This window comes from Vicugna pacos, chromosome 17 (assembly GCF_048564905.1).
Source record: "Vicugna pacos chromosome 17, VicPac4, whole genome shotgun sequence".
Lineage (NCBI taxonomy): Eukaryota > Metazoa > Chordata > Mammalia > Artiodactyla > Camelidae > Vicugna > Vicugna pacos.
Genome location: NC_133003.1, coordinates 36,676,912 through 36,693,616, shown reverse-complemented (window position 1 = coordinate 36,693,616; position 16,705 = coordinate 36,676,912). Strand labels below are relative to the sequence as shown.

Here is a 16,705-nt window from a genome sequence, read left to right as displayed (position 1 = left end):
AAGTGGTCCCTAAGCGGTGGTGAGTGGTGGCTAATTATCAGTTTGGAAATCCAGAAAGTCACAGTGCAGAGTACTTACATGCTTTGATTCTTTTTGCATGCTATTAAGAACATAGCTCTCAACAAGGGCAGTTACCTTACCCTCAGGGGCCGCGTGGACACTGGTGCAGTGATTTCTTGCTTGTTAACAGGGGGTCATGGGCTGTCACTGCTATGTGGGAGGCAGGGGGAAGTGCAGTGCAAGAGAGAACTTCTGCTCGAGGAAGAATTACTGTCCCGGTGAATTCTTAATGTTGCACTGCAGATTAATATAAGTGAAAAACCTGTTTATAATGGTCTGAGCCTAGAACTGAACTCAGATACAAAAAAGTAATATTTTTGGATATGTTAAAAAAAAATCGAGGCATAATGAGCATCCATAAAATCCACCGTTTAAAACAGTGTATCAACCCATGGTTTGCAGTCTATGCACAAGGTGGTGCCACCATCACTGCTGTCTAATTGCAGACCATCTTCATTACCCCACACGGCCGATCAGCAGTCACTCTCCCGTTCCCCACTTCCCTCTAGTCCCTGGAAAGTAACCTACTTTCTGCCTCTATAGATTTGCCTGTTTTTCTGGACATTTCATATGAATAGAACCATACGGTGCGTGACCTTTTGTGCTTGGTTTCTTTCACTCAGCAAGTGATAGCCAAGTTCATCCACGTGGTAGCATGTATCAGTACTTCCTTCCTTCTTGCGGTTGAATCACAGTCTATTGTATGATAAGCCGCGTTTTGTTTCATCTGTTCAACTGATGGACATTTGTACTGGCCTGATTTTTAACATATGCTAAAACCACTCAGAAGTGCAACTGTCATGTAAATGAGGGCAAGAGTGTCCTGTTTTGCTCTGATTTTTACTAAGAGTCACCATTTTGGAAAAATTATATTACCAATAGGTACATGGATTGTGAACTTGAGTCAGTAATAAGCCTATTTGTTTGTTTGTATTTACAGATGTGTTTTTGGTTTTATGTATATACACCTTGTATTTAGTCTGTATTTTAAACTATAGTGTATCAACAGTACCTGGATAAATTTGACTTCTCTTAAATCTAAACTTACAATGCTCAAACCTTTAGGTATTTCATTACATCTATGATATTATATGCTAGAGAATTTACAAAGTAAAAGAAATGTTATTTTGTTACAAATTGATTTTCTTTCATTTGTTTTATATTTGTGCATCATATTAATTTTTTTTGAAATTACATGATTAGGGAGGTTATACTATCCGTGAATTTCATTTCAGAAGAGTAAAGTGATGTCCGAAGGGGCCATTGGATCTTTCAGGGTTGATAATCATTGTATCAAGACAGGACTATAAAGAGATTATCTCGCAGGGCGATGCCCCTTTGACATAAGCCACACGTGTCTTTGGCGGCATTTGTATGCATTTAGGCCTTGCTCAGCTCCTGAGGGTATTTGGGAAAGCGTTCTGCATTTTGCTGTCAGACGCTGGATAAATTCACTACAAGGACAAATTAATTAGCAATGGACATGGCCCCTCTGAGTTAGCACTGACTGTTCGCATTTAACAATTTTCTTCCACATAAGGAAAACAAAACTTGCAATGAAGTAAAGAAATAGCTGATGGTCTTTTATTTAGGCATTCCTGGAAATAACACTGAGATCATAAGTAGTGCGTTAAAAGTGAAATGTGAAATAGAGTTGAGAGATTTTTGTCTAGACAAATTCTCACTTATCGAATTACCCACTACTCACAGATCTCATTGCGCTTTAAAATCTGGTATATAATTAGATGATGTCTATAAGTTGATAAACCACTTAAAGACAGTGGAGACATCCCCGGCTAAAATGTTCAGTGACTTGCTCTATGTTACATTTTTAAACAAATTCCCGCCTTCAGCTGTTTCGTTTTTGACCTATTTGGCTTTGGTCTGCTTCCCTGTTATCCAGCTTCCTGCTAGAAGTTGTAGCTCTATCTGACCGAACTTCCCTGAAGTCTTTTGGCCAGTCTCCGTAACAAGGGCCGTTGATTTATTATAAAATTACTATGACTCCAATTCATTTTCATCATCACCCCCTTAATCCTCTGACTGGTTAGTGATGAAGCTGGCTTGTTCCAGGTGTGGCCAACTTACTCTGAAGAAACAGATGCCACTGAAATTGGGAAGGAGGACCTTTTATTTCTTTGCTGGTGAACAATGCTTCTGGGGCAGGGCAGGGACATTTGTCTGTCTAAACCAAGCCATCTGGTTGCAGGCAGTTGGAGCTGCTCTTCAGAACTTAAGAATTTGTTATATCATAAGCATCTGACATTACAGAGTATCTTTAATTCTGTTTTCACTCTACTGATAAGACATTAGGCTCAGATAATCACAGATGCTGAGAAACACAAGATTCCTTCGGCACGAATCCTTCTACAGCACCCCTAAGCATTCTCCTGGTCTAGGTTTGAACACCACTCATAACAAGACGCTCATGACCTACTAAAGAAAGTCAATCAGGTAAGTTGTTCTTAAACAGAAATATGTTTAGTTATAAATTCTACCTGCTCTTTAGAAACTAATCCTTCTTCTAAATGGTAGACCTTCAAATACGAAAGTGCAGCTTCTCATTTCTGACCTGCTATTCTTTTTCCATGAATCTAGACATCGACCTCCTTGAACTGTTTATAATCAAAAATAAATGCTTTCCTCTGTCTACTTGCTTGAACTTGATTTAATCATGCGAGGTAGTCCACGACCAGTTTGACTGTGGATCTTCTGTAATACTGGTCTACGTACCACATCAACACTCTCTTTCACACGGTTGATAAGAAAAAAATGCCCAGGACACAGCTGGGACAGAACCCAGGATTCTGCTACTAGAAATCTTTCTCCAGGAAACAATTATTCTGTAAATTCAAAACATCTAAATATGACTATTCATCATGCCATCAGCTCACGTAACTTTTTACTATCATCCAGCCTTCTCTATAACATACCAGGGAGCAGTAGACAATAAAGAACCAAACAGTAAATATTTCAGACTTTCTGAGCATAAAATCTCTGTTGCAGGCATTCAGTTGCTGTTGTAGTGCAAAAGCAGCGACAGCCAGTATGTAAATGCGTGTCTATGTTACAATGTAATTCTCCTTACAGAAACCGGCAGCGTGCCAGATTCACGTAAGGCCATAGTTTGCCTAGACTCACACCTTGCAAATGTCCAGATATAACATGTCCCTCAGGTAAACAAACAAACAAACCTTAGACTAGTTAAAGAAAAGAGGGAGGGCAATGAAAAAGTTGTCTCGCAGGGTATTTTTCTCAGTAAACCAAAGTTGGCTCCTGGTGATCACTGTTTCCCTAAATATTCCCCACAAATTCCTTAAATGATCTACTCTGGAATTTTGCCCTGGGCTGACCTCAGGGTCACTGGTCTACAGTTTTCAGAATCCACTTTCTCCTTTTGACAGTTGTAACTGTATTTAACTTATACCAGACTTCTGGCGCCTCGCCCAGATACTTCACAATTCCCTAGAACTGGCATGGTTAATTATATGACAGGTTTTTCTCCCCTTGGTACTAGAAATGTGATTTCCCTTATGCATGCAGTGATATGCTGCAGCTGGCTCTCATTGGCTTGCGAGGGTCAGTCATCTCTTTCCCGTGTGATGTTGGCAGCCTGAAATCAGCCATGGTGGGAGTCTTTACACCTCAGAAATACTAACGCGCACAAACCAGGGCTTTATTTCTCCCCCCATCCCTGCACCCAGGGTGCCTGAATCATTGAGGAGAGCTAGACGCTGTCTTACCAGTCTCTTCCCCGACCTTGAGTTTACTTCTCTCTTAACAATATTCCTTCCAGACATTTTTGCCAGAAGATAACTTTTATTGACATAGAAGAAACAGAAATAATATAGTTGCTTGAGAAAAACCTGAGTTCTCTATCACCTATACGTTATTGGCTTCACCCAGTAGGTGTGACCTACTTGCTTTGAACATAGCTACAAAAAGTTTTTTACGTTGACCTTAACATTTCTGGAAGTCAATTTAAGTCAATCTGACTCCTTACATCCTTATAGGACTATATCCTTAGAAGACTCCATTATACTCTTATAGTCTTTCCTGATTATTTGCCTTTGCAAAATCTTCTGCTTATGCTCTTTAAAATTTCAAACTGGTACTTTAACTAGTTCACCATGTCCCCACATTGTTATGATGTGTGGTTGCCCGCACAGAATCCCATTTCTGGGAACCCCTTCAAGAAGTTTAAGTCTGTCAGCACCAGCTGGTGGGATCTGCTGACCTTTCACTGCTTCCTTCCAGTCCCTAAGCTGGTGATCCTAAAGGCTGAATCAATGGAAGTTTAATCCACTTACTCTATTTCAGTACAAGTGGTTGACCTCTTTTTGGGAACTTGGCATGCCCCCAGTCTAGCATAACCAGCATCCATTGCTGTACACATAGTGTTCTCAGGGGCAACAGCAGGAAAGGTTGCAGGATACAGGCAGTGGACTGCAAACTAGCTCTACTTCCATCATTTTTCTTCCCTTGCCACCAGAGGAAGCACATGAGAATGCAAATCCATGAGAATAATGTGATTTTAGGTCAGATTTGGAAACTTGTGCCTCTTAGACAAAAAAGTCTTTGGTCAATCTTTTAATTAAAGTTCAATTGGTTATAAATATGTAAAATTTGGAGATTTTATATAATCCTCTGAATTTCTGGATTTTCTTAAGAAAAATCCCCCAAACAGAAAATCTGGGCCATATTAGCTCCCTAATGCTGCCTGGCAGCAAAAGGCTGGGGCCAAGTGCTGGCTGCTGGAACCAGCCGTGTGCCACTCCTCCACCCTCCTCACTGTGTGCTGAGACCTTACGGGTGACCCTGGTTAGCTACCTTGTGTGACCTGGCTAGCTTCTCTGGGCATCTATGTCTTGTAGACCCTGTTTGAGAACTACCCAACAATAATTGCTTTAAAAATGTATTTGCAGGCTTTAGAGAAAGGAGCTACTTCCAACCCACTTCATGAAGAATGGCCCCATATCCACGTGTCACAGCCTAAAGGTTGAGGACCACTGTCTTAAGGAAAGTCTGGGCTCAGGTTTTCCTCACGGTTTGCATGGGAGTCTACCTCTGGCTACAGCCTCTCTAAACAGATGGAATTAGGGCTGGATGAACATCCCCTGATCTATAAATATAGCTGGTTATGGTTGGGCTCCTGGCTTTCATGTTTGCCAGTTGGTTATTATTTAAAAAGTTTTTTAAATTGAAGTACAGTTGATTTACAGTGTTGTGTTGGTTTCTGGTGTACAGCACAGTGAGTCAGCTATACATATACGTACATTCTTTTTCATCATAGGCTATTACAAGATACTGAATATAGTTCCCTGTGCTATCCAGTAGGACCTTGTTGTTTATCTGTTTCACATATAGTAGTTGGTTATTATTTTTTAAATAATGTAACTGGTGACCAAAATCAATAAATGAGAGCTTAACGTTTTATAAAAAATGAAAACAAGCTACTTAAGTAAATAGAATAAATAAATATGAGCCATTTATGGACCAAAGATGTCAGCATAATACAACATCCACTGAGATGCTCCTGAGAACTTTTACAAGGAAAAAAAAACCTGGCCAATTCACCCTAAAACGTGTGTGTGTGTGTGTGTGTGTGTGTGTGTGTACGTATGTGCGGGCATATACACAATTAGTGGCTTCCTCTTTAATTTACTTTGAAGTATGAACATGATTCTATTTTATCACTTCTGTATCATGCCCGTGAGTACTAGGAAATCAGATTCTATCACTGTGCACAAGACCCGAGCTCTCACATTCCTTAGTATGGCTTTTATCTTGTTTCCTTATATTTAGAAACTAGAGGGAAGTGGCTTGAGCCCTAGACTTTGCTAGGCACTAAATCTTTTATTTAGAAGGTAGGCAGCTTGTGAAATGAGACATGACACACATCTTTGTCAAGCAAATTGGAACAGATTTTGAAATGGGACCGTCAAACTTTATTAAAAGAGAAGCTCATATTATGACACAATATTTAACCTTCTAGGAAGAAGTGTGTATCCCACGAGGTGAGGAATGTGTGGATCTCCTCACATAAACAGTTTTTATACCCTCCGTAACTTACTTTATCAGTGACAATGGCAAGGTGGCATAATATACTGCACTATAAAATCACTGTATTGCTTGGGGAAAGTTACACTGGATTTGATCAGAAAAAGATGTGAGTTGTGTGTTGGTGGAAGCATTCTTCATCATTCTATAATGGAAGAAAAAGATCATAAAACTTCTCAATGTGCTTTCTAAATCCATTAGTGGATAAATGTAATTACACAGACACACACACACACACACACACAAATCAACAAATAAGCTTCACCTTACTTGAAAATCTTTGCTTTATGAGATAAGTCCTATTTCCCTTTTTACCAAGAGCTGGGCTCTGGATGAACCCTTGGCATTTGCTCTAATTATGTTACGATATTATTCACTGTACTTGATGCAAAAACTTAAAATCAGTATTAGTCATACCACACTGAGCTCTTTATTAACCAGAAATACGTGATACCAGTTTTTAAACCATCAGATTCCATAGGCAGATGGTAGCTAGTGAAAATTCCCCAAACTGGTGCAAGTTAAATTTAAACACAAGTTGAGGGTTCACGCATTTGGGTAAAGGACTTGGATAAATCCAAATTGAATTTGGTGACATCGACAAATATTTGCACCTGCTTTATTGGATGGTTGTTTGATTCTGATGTGGTCTTTTTTTCCCCTCTTCTCTCTTCTTCCAGGTCTTTCCAGGGAAGCTATTACATTAAGTGACCAACAGGAAATGAACTAACAGATCTGGACCTCTAGACCAATTCCTTCATTGACATACAGGCTGTAGTCACAGAACAGAAAAAGCTCTGAGCCCCACGTACTGTGAATCATGGCAATGGTCTGTATGCTCGAGACCACAGGAAGAGAATATCCCTTTATCTACCCATTGCATTTTTAGTCAGGACTAACACTATTCAAAGGAAATTCCAGAAAGCACTCATCTTGTAGAAAAGGCCACGTGGTTAGGACATTTTGGCCAATAATGAGGCTTGCAGAGTTTTCAAAGGAAATAATCTCATTTTAGTTAATCTTAGTTTAGAATGTTAGAAGATTTTATGGAAAAATCCAGATTTCTGGTTCTCTTGAAAAACTGAAGACATGACAATGCAGTAAAGATATCCTCAGACAGAAATAATTCCTGGTAACTTCCCAATAGGCAGGCAATGAGTTCTTCATTAGTCAAGGAACCACCCAACATGCCTGGATTCTGGAAATTTTTTACTTGGCTCCCTCTGGGTTAGTCTCTCCTCGAGATACACAGTGTCTTTTTGGTAAATTAAAGGCTCTTGAGGATTTCTATTTTATTTTGTTGAAAAACTTTTCCTCGATATATTTGAATATAGTTTTTTTCCTCCACATTTTGGGATGTACTGTCCTAGATCATTCTTTGGGTTTAGGATTTCAGTTTTCACTCCAAAATTTACAGATGAAAATCAGTTTCTAATACATTTCTTGGTACATGGGTAAGGGCCAGAAATTCAAGGAACTCTGATTTGCTGGTATGAATTCTACGCTGCCTTCTGGCAAATATTTGTGGAAGTGTCTGGGAGGCTCAGGTTTTGCAAGGAGGATTCCATTTCCACTTTTGGATGCTTTTACAGGCATTCAAGATGCAGAATAAATATACTTGGTTGGAGTGTTTATACAGTTAATTAGACTTAAGGGTATTCTGGGAGAGATGAAGGAGCCTCTGGATTTTACCTGAAGTTTAACTTAAAAAATCCCCACTGGGGGACCCACTGTGCTGCCGATCCAGTAACAGCCCCTAATAATGTCTATTCTGAAGAAAAGGCTTTGGAGAAAAAACAGATAAACCTGCAATATGATAGGGAAAGTAACAGGAGTGTATGGGGCTATTATCCTCTACCAGGTAAACTAGAACTTAACTAGAAGGAAACATAAGCATCAGCCGAGTAACTCTCAAAAAGAGAAGATGGACATGGATGTATTTTTTGGGAGGTGAGCGCAATATGTATCATCCAAGTGACCACTATGGAAGCCCAATAATAGGATTTGACATTTCATCTTGCTGGCTGAAGACACTGGACTTGTAGGAATGGATTTCTAGTTTTCAAATTATTAGAGTTGCAAACACTGGTTACGATGGCAGCAGTGACCTCATGCAAAAAATTCTGGCGGACTACGTGTCCCTAAGCGGGTGTTCTCTGAATTTGGCTAGAGCTGATACAGGAGAAATAAAGGGCAAATAAAGAGGACAAGTAGATTTAGAAAGAAGTTATTTACCACTTTAATAGGCCTGTCCAACATTTGGTCACATAGATTGTTCTGGAACCTCAGTGCTTTAACGGTCTTCCCATCTCACCAGAAGAGATCTGAACACTCTTGGAAAAAAAAAAAACAAACCAAATATAGAAAGAGGTGCATTGATAAGACTTGTTGCTACAGCACTATGTACTTCAATGATGTCAGACTTTGGGTTTAATCAGAGGACATTTCTGCAGTCTAGGACGGCTATGCAAAGCCTTAACACGTTGTATTTACATAGCTGAATACAGGGACCCACATTCTACCGTAACTCGGCCAGAGTCTTGACAGCATGGTGGAGCAGTGCCCTCAGGAATCCTCACTTTTCTTATCTGTGGAAAAGCTAGTAGTTCTAAAAATATTTTCCTGGAAGAGGTTAGAAAGGTTATTATATACCAGTTGAATATAAAGTGTGGTTATGAAAGCCAAGCTTGCATGCTAATACTGCACAGGGTGGAAAGCAATAAAACAGGATGCTGAGCTTCCTTGGCCATCCGGTAGAAAGAGAAGGAAGCTCCTGATTCAGAATCGTTATGATGCCTCAGATTCCAGGAGTCCACCTGCAGCCGGCCGTCCAGCGTTGAGTGCCACGTTGACCTCTCCAAAGGGCACATACTTTTCCTTGCCGATAGAAAAAGAAAGGACAAGAAAACAAAACCAAACGTCCAAAACTCAAAGAGGTACGCCAGTCTCCTCAAACTGTGGTACTGTTCGTTTTTTGAAGAGAATATATAATATTTCAAAATATTATATATATACATATATTTCAAATGGTACAAAGTAACTATAGATCCAAATTAGAAGACAGTTGATTGTTCTTCATAATCCCAAAAATTTGCATTGAGAAACTCCCCCCCTTTTTTTTTCTTTAACCCACTTTCCATGGTGTGGCCCAAAACTCCAGGTCTTCTCACTATAGGATACTTCGTGACACACAGTGAAAGCACTGTGATTATCTGGTAACCAGTCAAAGTGCAAGTAAGAAATCCATTTGGCTTCTAATGTATAAGATGTTTTAAATTCTTAAAATGTATTTTCCGCAGAGGTGGTTTTCCTTTACTACTATAACAAATGCTTCCGTTAGGTTCTTGGATGAATCTGAAACCAAAGAAAGAAAGAGAGAAATTTCAGGGAGAAAAGAAGAAAAAGAAGGGACAAAGAATAGAGATTAGCAGAAAATGAAGACACCTTGAAATTTTAGGATGTTCCTTCTTTCAAGTGAACTGCAGTGAAAAAATGTTAAAGTCTGGAGCAGTAGTTCTCAAACAGTAGTCGAAGCACATGGACAGGCCACCATATTTTTATCAAATCATTAAATTAATTTTGCAACAAGTTAAGGAGACAGAATCTTGGAGCGATGCCTAACTGAGACTGGGGTCACAGGCATATGACCTATGAAGCTGCAGACAGCCCTTTGCTGAAATGGGCCCCACATTTGGTTCAATGACCTGTGGTTGCCATCTTGAAATTATTAGTAATTTTTGAACAAGAGGCCATGTGTTTTCATTTTGCACTGGATTCTCCCTGCAAATTATGTTGCCATTCCTGTGTCTGTCTGATGACAATTTCATGAGTAGGAAACTCCATGGCCTTGTCATGCTGCTCTGTTGTAAGATGCAGAGGGGTGACATAAGGTGAACTCATTGCCAAGGTTAGACCACATTTGGTGAGAAACCTGGGAGATCTTTGTAAGGTGAGGAACTGTTCCACTCAGACAATGACAAAGTGCAATCAAGGGTGCACTCTTAGAACTACTAGTGCCATTTAATCCACTCAAATATGGTCCCAAAGATTCTTATATTCAACAAGATGCATGCACAGAGAATCACTGGTTTAGAGTATGAATGATGATTCTAATGGAGTTGAAGATTCTGCTTTGGAGTTCTAGGACAGCAGGCATTTATCTTCATCATCTCTTAATTCTTTATAGCCTTAGAAAAGGAGTGTTCTGAGTCCAGGAGTGAAATCCATTTAAAGCTTTCAGGGTTAGGTAAGAACAGTAATATGAATCTGCATTTGAAAGTTGGTTGGGCCAGGGGCAGAATGAATGAGAAATCTTCACAAATTTCTATTTATTCTCTCCATATAAATAACAGATCCTTCTGAATCTTGGTTTCCTACATTCCAGTGGTCTTTATCACATTTTGTGCTCATTGTCTTCATTTTAACCGAATGGAAGGAGAAAGTGACATTTTCCAAAACTAAACAGGAATTGCCTTTCTTTTATTTTGTACCAAACCCTGCACGGTCCCACCCAACCTTAGGCGCAGGGGAGACCAGGGGCTCTGCTATGTCCACCACTTCATGCCCAAGACCTTAACTTCAGATAAAAGAGGCTTCATATTATTTATTGGTTAAAGAAATGAATGAGCTTGCTTTGCTCCAACTGGGATAGCATAGTTTATTCTTTAAGAAGATAATTTGCTCTTCCTTCCTACAATCTCTAAAGACCCACAGCCCCTCCCTTCAGCCCCAACCTCTCTCTCTGTCTAAAGGCATTTCTTGCAAAACGAATAGACTAGCAATCAGGATTATAAAGGCTCTCAGAACGTTTCAGACCTGGTGGAATTTTGAGTGAAAGAAGCTGTAATATGTCCAAGCTGGTCCTTTACCCTTCAGCAGTATAAAAAACCATCAGGGTGATTTAGAATGGGTGGAGATATGCAAAGTCAGAGTCACTATATAGAAGGATGGGCCCAGGAAGGCTGTGGACTAATGATTGTGGTGAGTTGTGTTGGGCTAGTCATTTAAAACACCAAATTTGACAAGACAGCTCTTGTGGTTAGCTGTGTAACCTGAGATCTGTAGCTTGCCCTTTTAGGGGGTGAAACTTGACTCTACATTGTGCACTGTTGATTTCCTCCCCAGTCGGAAAGACATTAATGTATTGCATTGGAGGAAATCCAGAGTTGCTTGATACTTCCCAGGGTATTAGACCAGATTACGTTCTGGTGTTTTAATCTGCTAATTTTCCTCCCCAAGTGATTTTGGATTTCTCTCCGTTTTATTCTCTTCCTCTTCCTGTCCCCAAACAACCAATGTTCACTTTTTACATATAAATTATTACAGTGTGTCAAACAACTTATTTTCTCTGCGGGGTACTTTATCTTTCTAAACTAAGTCATTGATCCTGAATACACAGATTATAGATATATTCCTGGACATATGGTGTATAGCCTTCTCAATTTCAAACTTATGTTTTTTATATAGAAGTTTAAAGAAAAGAAATACATCAATGGGTATCTAAACCATAGGTAAAAACCTCTGGTTAATATTTGGGTTGGTTAGTCTTGCTACAGATTACTAACAATGCAATTTAATAAAACAACAGAAGCAATGATCAAGCAGAATGGGGTTAAAATTTAGCCAAGAAACTTCACCCAAATGTACCAAACTTCTCTCCAGAAAGTATCTGTTACCAGCTTTACTGTACCATGGGCTGGATTTTTAGAAAACCTCTCAAGCATGGCCATTTTCTCTGTAGGGTGGCATTCAGGAAGCTTCCTCTTTCCCTATCACCTATTCTTTCAAATCTCCTGAAAGGGAAGATTTCACTTAATTCTGTGTATTTTTTCTCCTTCCTTCTGAGTTGCATTTTCACCCAAATCCATTTTCCCCAAGCTTTTCTTCAGAATGTGGCCTGTTACCCTAGCTAGTCCACATTCTTGGGTGTCTGGTTATTTAAATGAAACACTGAATTCCTACTCTTCCTCACCCTAAAAAATTAGCATCATAAAAATTTAAGTTAGACCACCTTTTGAATCGTCTTCTGTTTATCCACAGTTCAAAGACTGCTGAGAATTTTGCCTCAGGATGATTGATTGGGAAGTAACCCATATAATAGGAAGGTTTTGGGGTGAAAAAAACTATACAGGGAGAAAGAATGATGTCCCAGGAATCTTTCTTGCAAATTTCTTTACACTGGAGCTACTTAAAAAAAATAACAGTGTGAAGGAAACTCCCAGTTGCCATTAGCAAACTGCGTATGTTTCTTCGAGTTTTTGTTTTAATTTTTTCCTGAGAGCACTCTCTTTCAATCAGTCTTATACATAAGAACAAAAGAGGTGATTTTCTTTATTTTTCCTTTCACTTTAATAAGAACTTGAATGCTTAACCCTGAAGATTCTTAGATAAAGAACAATGAAAACATATGATGCATAATTAAAGCACATCTGTGAATTACATTGTTTCAAAAGCTAAATTGCTAGAGTCAACATTTGAAGTGTGTAGGCATATTTATACTCTGATGGGGCAAAATACACAGGGCATACTTGAAAAACTCACATAAAACCCATTTTCAGGGCATATGATCTAAGGACTGGTGTTCGCTGTTTGTTTAGAATGGAGCTCTTGTATGTATCATCTGGACTTAATTGGCGCCTTTTAAAAGTGCTTATTTCATTGTGAATTTCTTTGTAAGGAAGTGGGGAGAAACTGTAGGTCAGTAGTAGCGTTTGGGTTTTCTCAAGGTTTAAAACGATACAGCTTTTTCTAATGTCATCTTTTTCTGTCTCTAAAGACAGACTCGAGAATTCTTAGTTGACCTGTGTGCCACTCATAGGGCTGTAGAGTAGTCTCTTATTTCCATGCCTGAAATGAATGCACACATCAGAGCAGGCGCATCCTCTGCTTTTAAACTGACTGCAAGGACAATTTATTTCTCTTGCACACTCAACTGTCTGGACTGCATTCGGCCCACCCAAGCCATACTGAACATACTGTGTACCAGGCTCTATATCATGATCAGATTTCGTACCTCCACCTCTGTGATGCTGGAGAATGTCCATGATGTATTTACAACATGTCTGATGGTTTCAAAATATACTTTACAAAGTGACGTAAGTCACCAAAAAGTAGCATTAACAATTTCTGTGTTTTGTGTGCTTATTTTCAATCTGCCCAAGAGTTTCCTTGTTGGTACTCTTGGGAGTTTCACATGTTTAAATTCTGAAATATTTTGACTTACATTACTGTTATTTACTGAGTTTCAAGTCTAGAGGCACCATTGGAGCGGAGCTTACCATCCATAAATGGTGATCAGTTATCATTTAGAATAGGGATTGGACATTTGGCAGAGAGTATGTCAGCAATGCATTTATAACAATCGTGACTGGATTCCACTCACACTGGCCAAAATTCAGAGTAGCTTAAAACTAATTTGTGAGGGTACCTTCAAATTATTTGGCAAAGTCATCTTCAGGCAAAAATGTAACCAAAGGGAAACCTGAAATCCATACTCCACCAGCTAATTAAGGTGACTCCTGGGGGTAAGCGGCACAAACTGGGCTCATTTTTGCATACTCTCTTCTGTAGGTGTCTCACTGAAATGAAGTATGATCAACCGGTGCATATAATGTGCAAGTTAACAAGTGAGGACAGTTTAGGCATCACTCCTGCTGCAAACCAGGGAGGTAGAGCTGCTCGCTGGCTAACCCGGTCAATACCAGCAACGGAATTTGACACACACAGAGTCTCCACTTATTTTATATATGGAAAAATGACTTATAAGATATTATATTTTTTGTTCCCCAAAGATGCAAGAACTGATTTTTTTTTTTTGGAAAAGACAGTGCGGCGAAGACTCATGATACAGGGGCTGGAATCAGAGATCCCCTTTTAAATTTGAGTTCCCCCCTTTAGAAGACTACCTACTGGGATCTGTAACTGGTGGAGCTTTTTTAAAATATGCCCAATACCTTAAAATACATACACACATAACAGGGCTGACATTCATGTCGTACAAACACATATCACCTTACGGGTTGTTAAAATGCTGACAAACGTTTGTACTAGTGAATCAGTAGTTACTGTTTTACGTGCCCTGAGGAACCCCTCTCCACACCCTCATTAGAATTCCCAGACTCTCTTACGGTCCAGGATCTGTCGGGTCAATGACTGGCCTAGCTGGGCCTCTCCAACCTGCTCCAGCATCATGACACCAATTCTGATGAGCTGGGTAGCCCTCACCATACAGGTTGGTCTGTGTTTTGAAGCCAGCTCCTGACTTAACCACAGGAAGCAAGGAATGATTATTCACATCAGAAAACCTTTTCGCTTCCCTAAAAGGGCATCAAAGAATTCCTTTAAAGGACTTTTAGAAAATGGCTGTACTTAAATTCAGAGCTTTTCGGCAAACCATCTGAATGAATTAAGCAAGACCCTTATTTTATTATCTGTTCTGAGCACCATAAATGTCGGATGAATTATCCAAATAACTACCTTCACTGCTCCTCTCCCCCTGGGCTCTGGCAACCCAGCTTTATTTAACAGCAATACTAAACTGCAGCAGGACAGAGAAGTCAAGTTCAATGTCTAACTTCTCTTTGATGGATGGACATTGATCTGAATGGTTCAGAATAATTTCTGTTGGGGGGAAAAGGCTACTTGCTCTCCTGTTTAAAGCTTCTCTGGGTGCTGTTTGTTCAACACAAAGGCAAACAGTACAGCTGGCAACATGCAAAAAAAAAAAAATAGAGAGAACTTACTCTCGTGGTCTTAATTTTATTGCCTGTGGCGCACATCCATCCGGAGTTGTCAGGAAGCGTCTTGCATTCTTCTCCCTCTAGGCAAGGCTCCATCTCACACCACCATTTCCCAATCACGATGGAGGCTGCGCAAAGACAGGAAACAGGTGTAGCTGCAATTCATCCAAACAACCTGGGCACAAGGCTATGTCCCTCTACAGATGTTAATGCTCTTTGAAACACGTTAGGTCCTTTTTAGCCTTTCCTGATTGGCTGAGAATGTTCTATTAAGAAGAGCAAGATTTTAACTTAAAGGTCTTACAATGCAAATATAATTATGCTGTCCGGTTTCATCAAGCCACATTTCATCCAAAATCTCCTTGTGTGATGAAAACATATGGAACGGGGACACATTTTTTGGAAGAACTTTTGTATTAGGTTTGTAGATCAAGGACCTTATACTTTTTTTTTTTTCCAGTGAAAGGGACAAAAGTGCTAAATGTTCCTCAGAATGACTGACTGAGCTATTCTTTTCAGAAAGGCCAGTTTCTCTACCCAGCATTACGGTTTCTCTCCCAGCCTAGGGCCTTTGAGAATTTCAAAGGTCTACCAAAAGAAAAAAAATGACCGAAAGTACAAAAAAAAAAAAAAACCCTGTGAAATAAAAACCAGGTGTCATAATGAATGAAACTACTTGTTTACAGTCCAAAGTATATTTGATATGAGTTGTGGTTTCCTTCTAATATGTTTGATGTGCTATGAGGGGGACTTTCAAAACATGAGCCTCTGAAGAACACAGCCCTGCTTTTCAGGGTGATACCAAGGATGACTGCCTTAGGAAGCTGGCAATGAATTCAGGGAATGTATGTACAACACCTTTTTTTTTGATAATGAGATTTTATAAAAGTAGGGACTAAATTCACTCAGTACAAATTAAGCAGCTCCACATCTTCTTTAATGCCTTGAGTGAAAATTATTTCTGCACAAGCACAGGTCATTTCTGAAGCTCCTCAAGGCATCAGATTTTTACAAATCCACCTGGGCTCTTTCTTGCAAAATCCTCAAATTATCTGTGAGTGTTTCTTTCATGATCCTTTCCAATTGGCTGTCTTTACACTGGGCTGGAACTCTGATTCTTTACACTGTCCTCTCCCAATCCCTCCCACCTCAAAGATGAGTCTCCACCATGACGTTTAAGTCTTACAACCTCAAAGAACCTCAGTGACATCTCTTAATGTCACAGAGAATTAATAATAGAATGAAATAGAATCATTGCTACAGTGAAGCAGAGGCACCTAATAATTTTCTCTGTCTGGTGTTCACTAGAGGGGTTAGATTGCTACCTTAAAAGCAGCATGGTTTAAGCATCCAGACATCTATCTGCATTCAGGCTTCCTCCTGCTACATCTTTCTTATTTCAGTCTTCCCCTCCTTTTGAACCCAAGCTTTCCTTCAAAGAATTGATTACTCCACAGGATTTCATATGCAAAATCATGTCTACTCTATTATACGGTCAATTTAAGGATTTTTTTCCAAGGGTAACTTTGCCTGTATTTGATGGACACCTTCCATGTGGACCAGACCAAATCACATAAAATGCAGCTCCATTGGATAGGGCAAGTAGAGGAAGTAAAATCTCATGAATAGTTCTATCCATATGCAAGACAGCATGGTATTTTGGTAAAACGCAGGCTAAAAAGAGAAAATACAAGTCCTCCACAGGGTCTAAAATGATTATGAAAGTTTCGATTGTTTTTCTTTTTAATAGCAGGGCTCTGCATCAGGGCATGGAGTCAAGGAAGATTCTAATCATGGGTAAAAGAGGCCTTATTTACGTGAATTAATAGGTGACAATATTGAATAGG

At 39.5% G+C, this 16,705-nt stretch overlaps 1 protein-coding gene across 19 annotated transcripts in view; it reads right to left on the bottom strand.

The window, feature by feature from the left end:
* Window positions 1–16,705, bottom strand: part of TAFA1 (TAFA chemokine like family member 1) — an 821,149-nt gene that overhangs the window by 129,801 nt on the left and 674,643 nt on the right. For 14 of the 19 annotated variants that reach the window (XM_072941650.1, XM_072941666.1, XM_072941661.1 and 11 more), the window contains one exon: window positions 14,862–14,986. In XM_072941650.1, the coding sequence (XP_072797751.1) occupies window positions 14,862–14,986 (125 nt within the window). Of the gene's footprint in view, window positions 1–6,165; window positions 6,266–8,335; window positions 9,475–14,861; window positions 14,987–16,705 lie in introns of those variants that run through there. The other 5 variants (XM_072941667.1, XM_072941668.1, XM_072941665.1 and 2 more) reach the window with 4 other exon arrangements.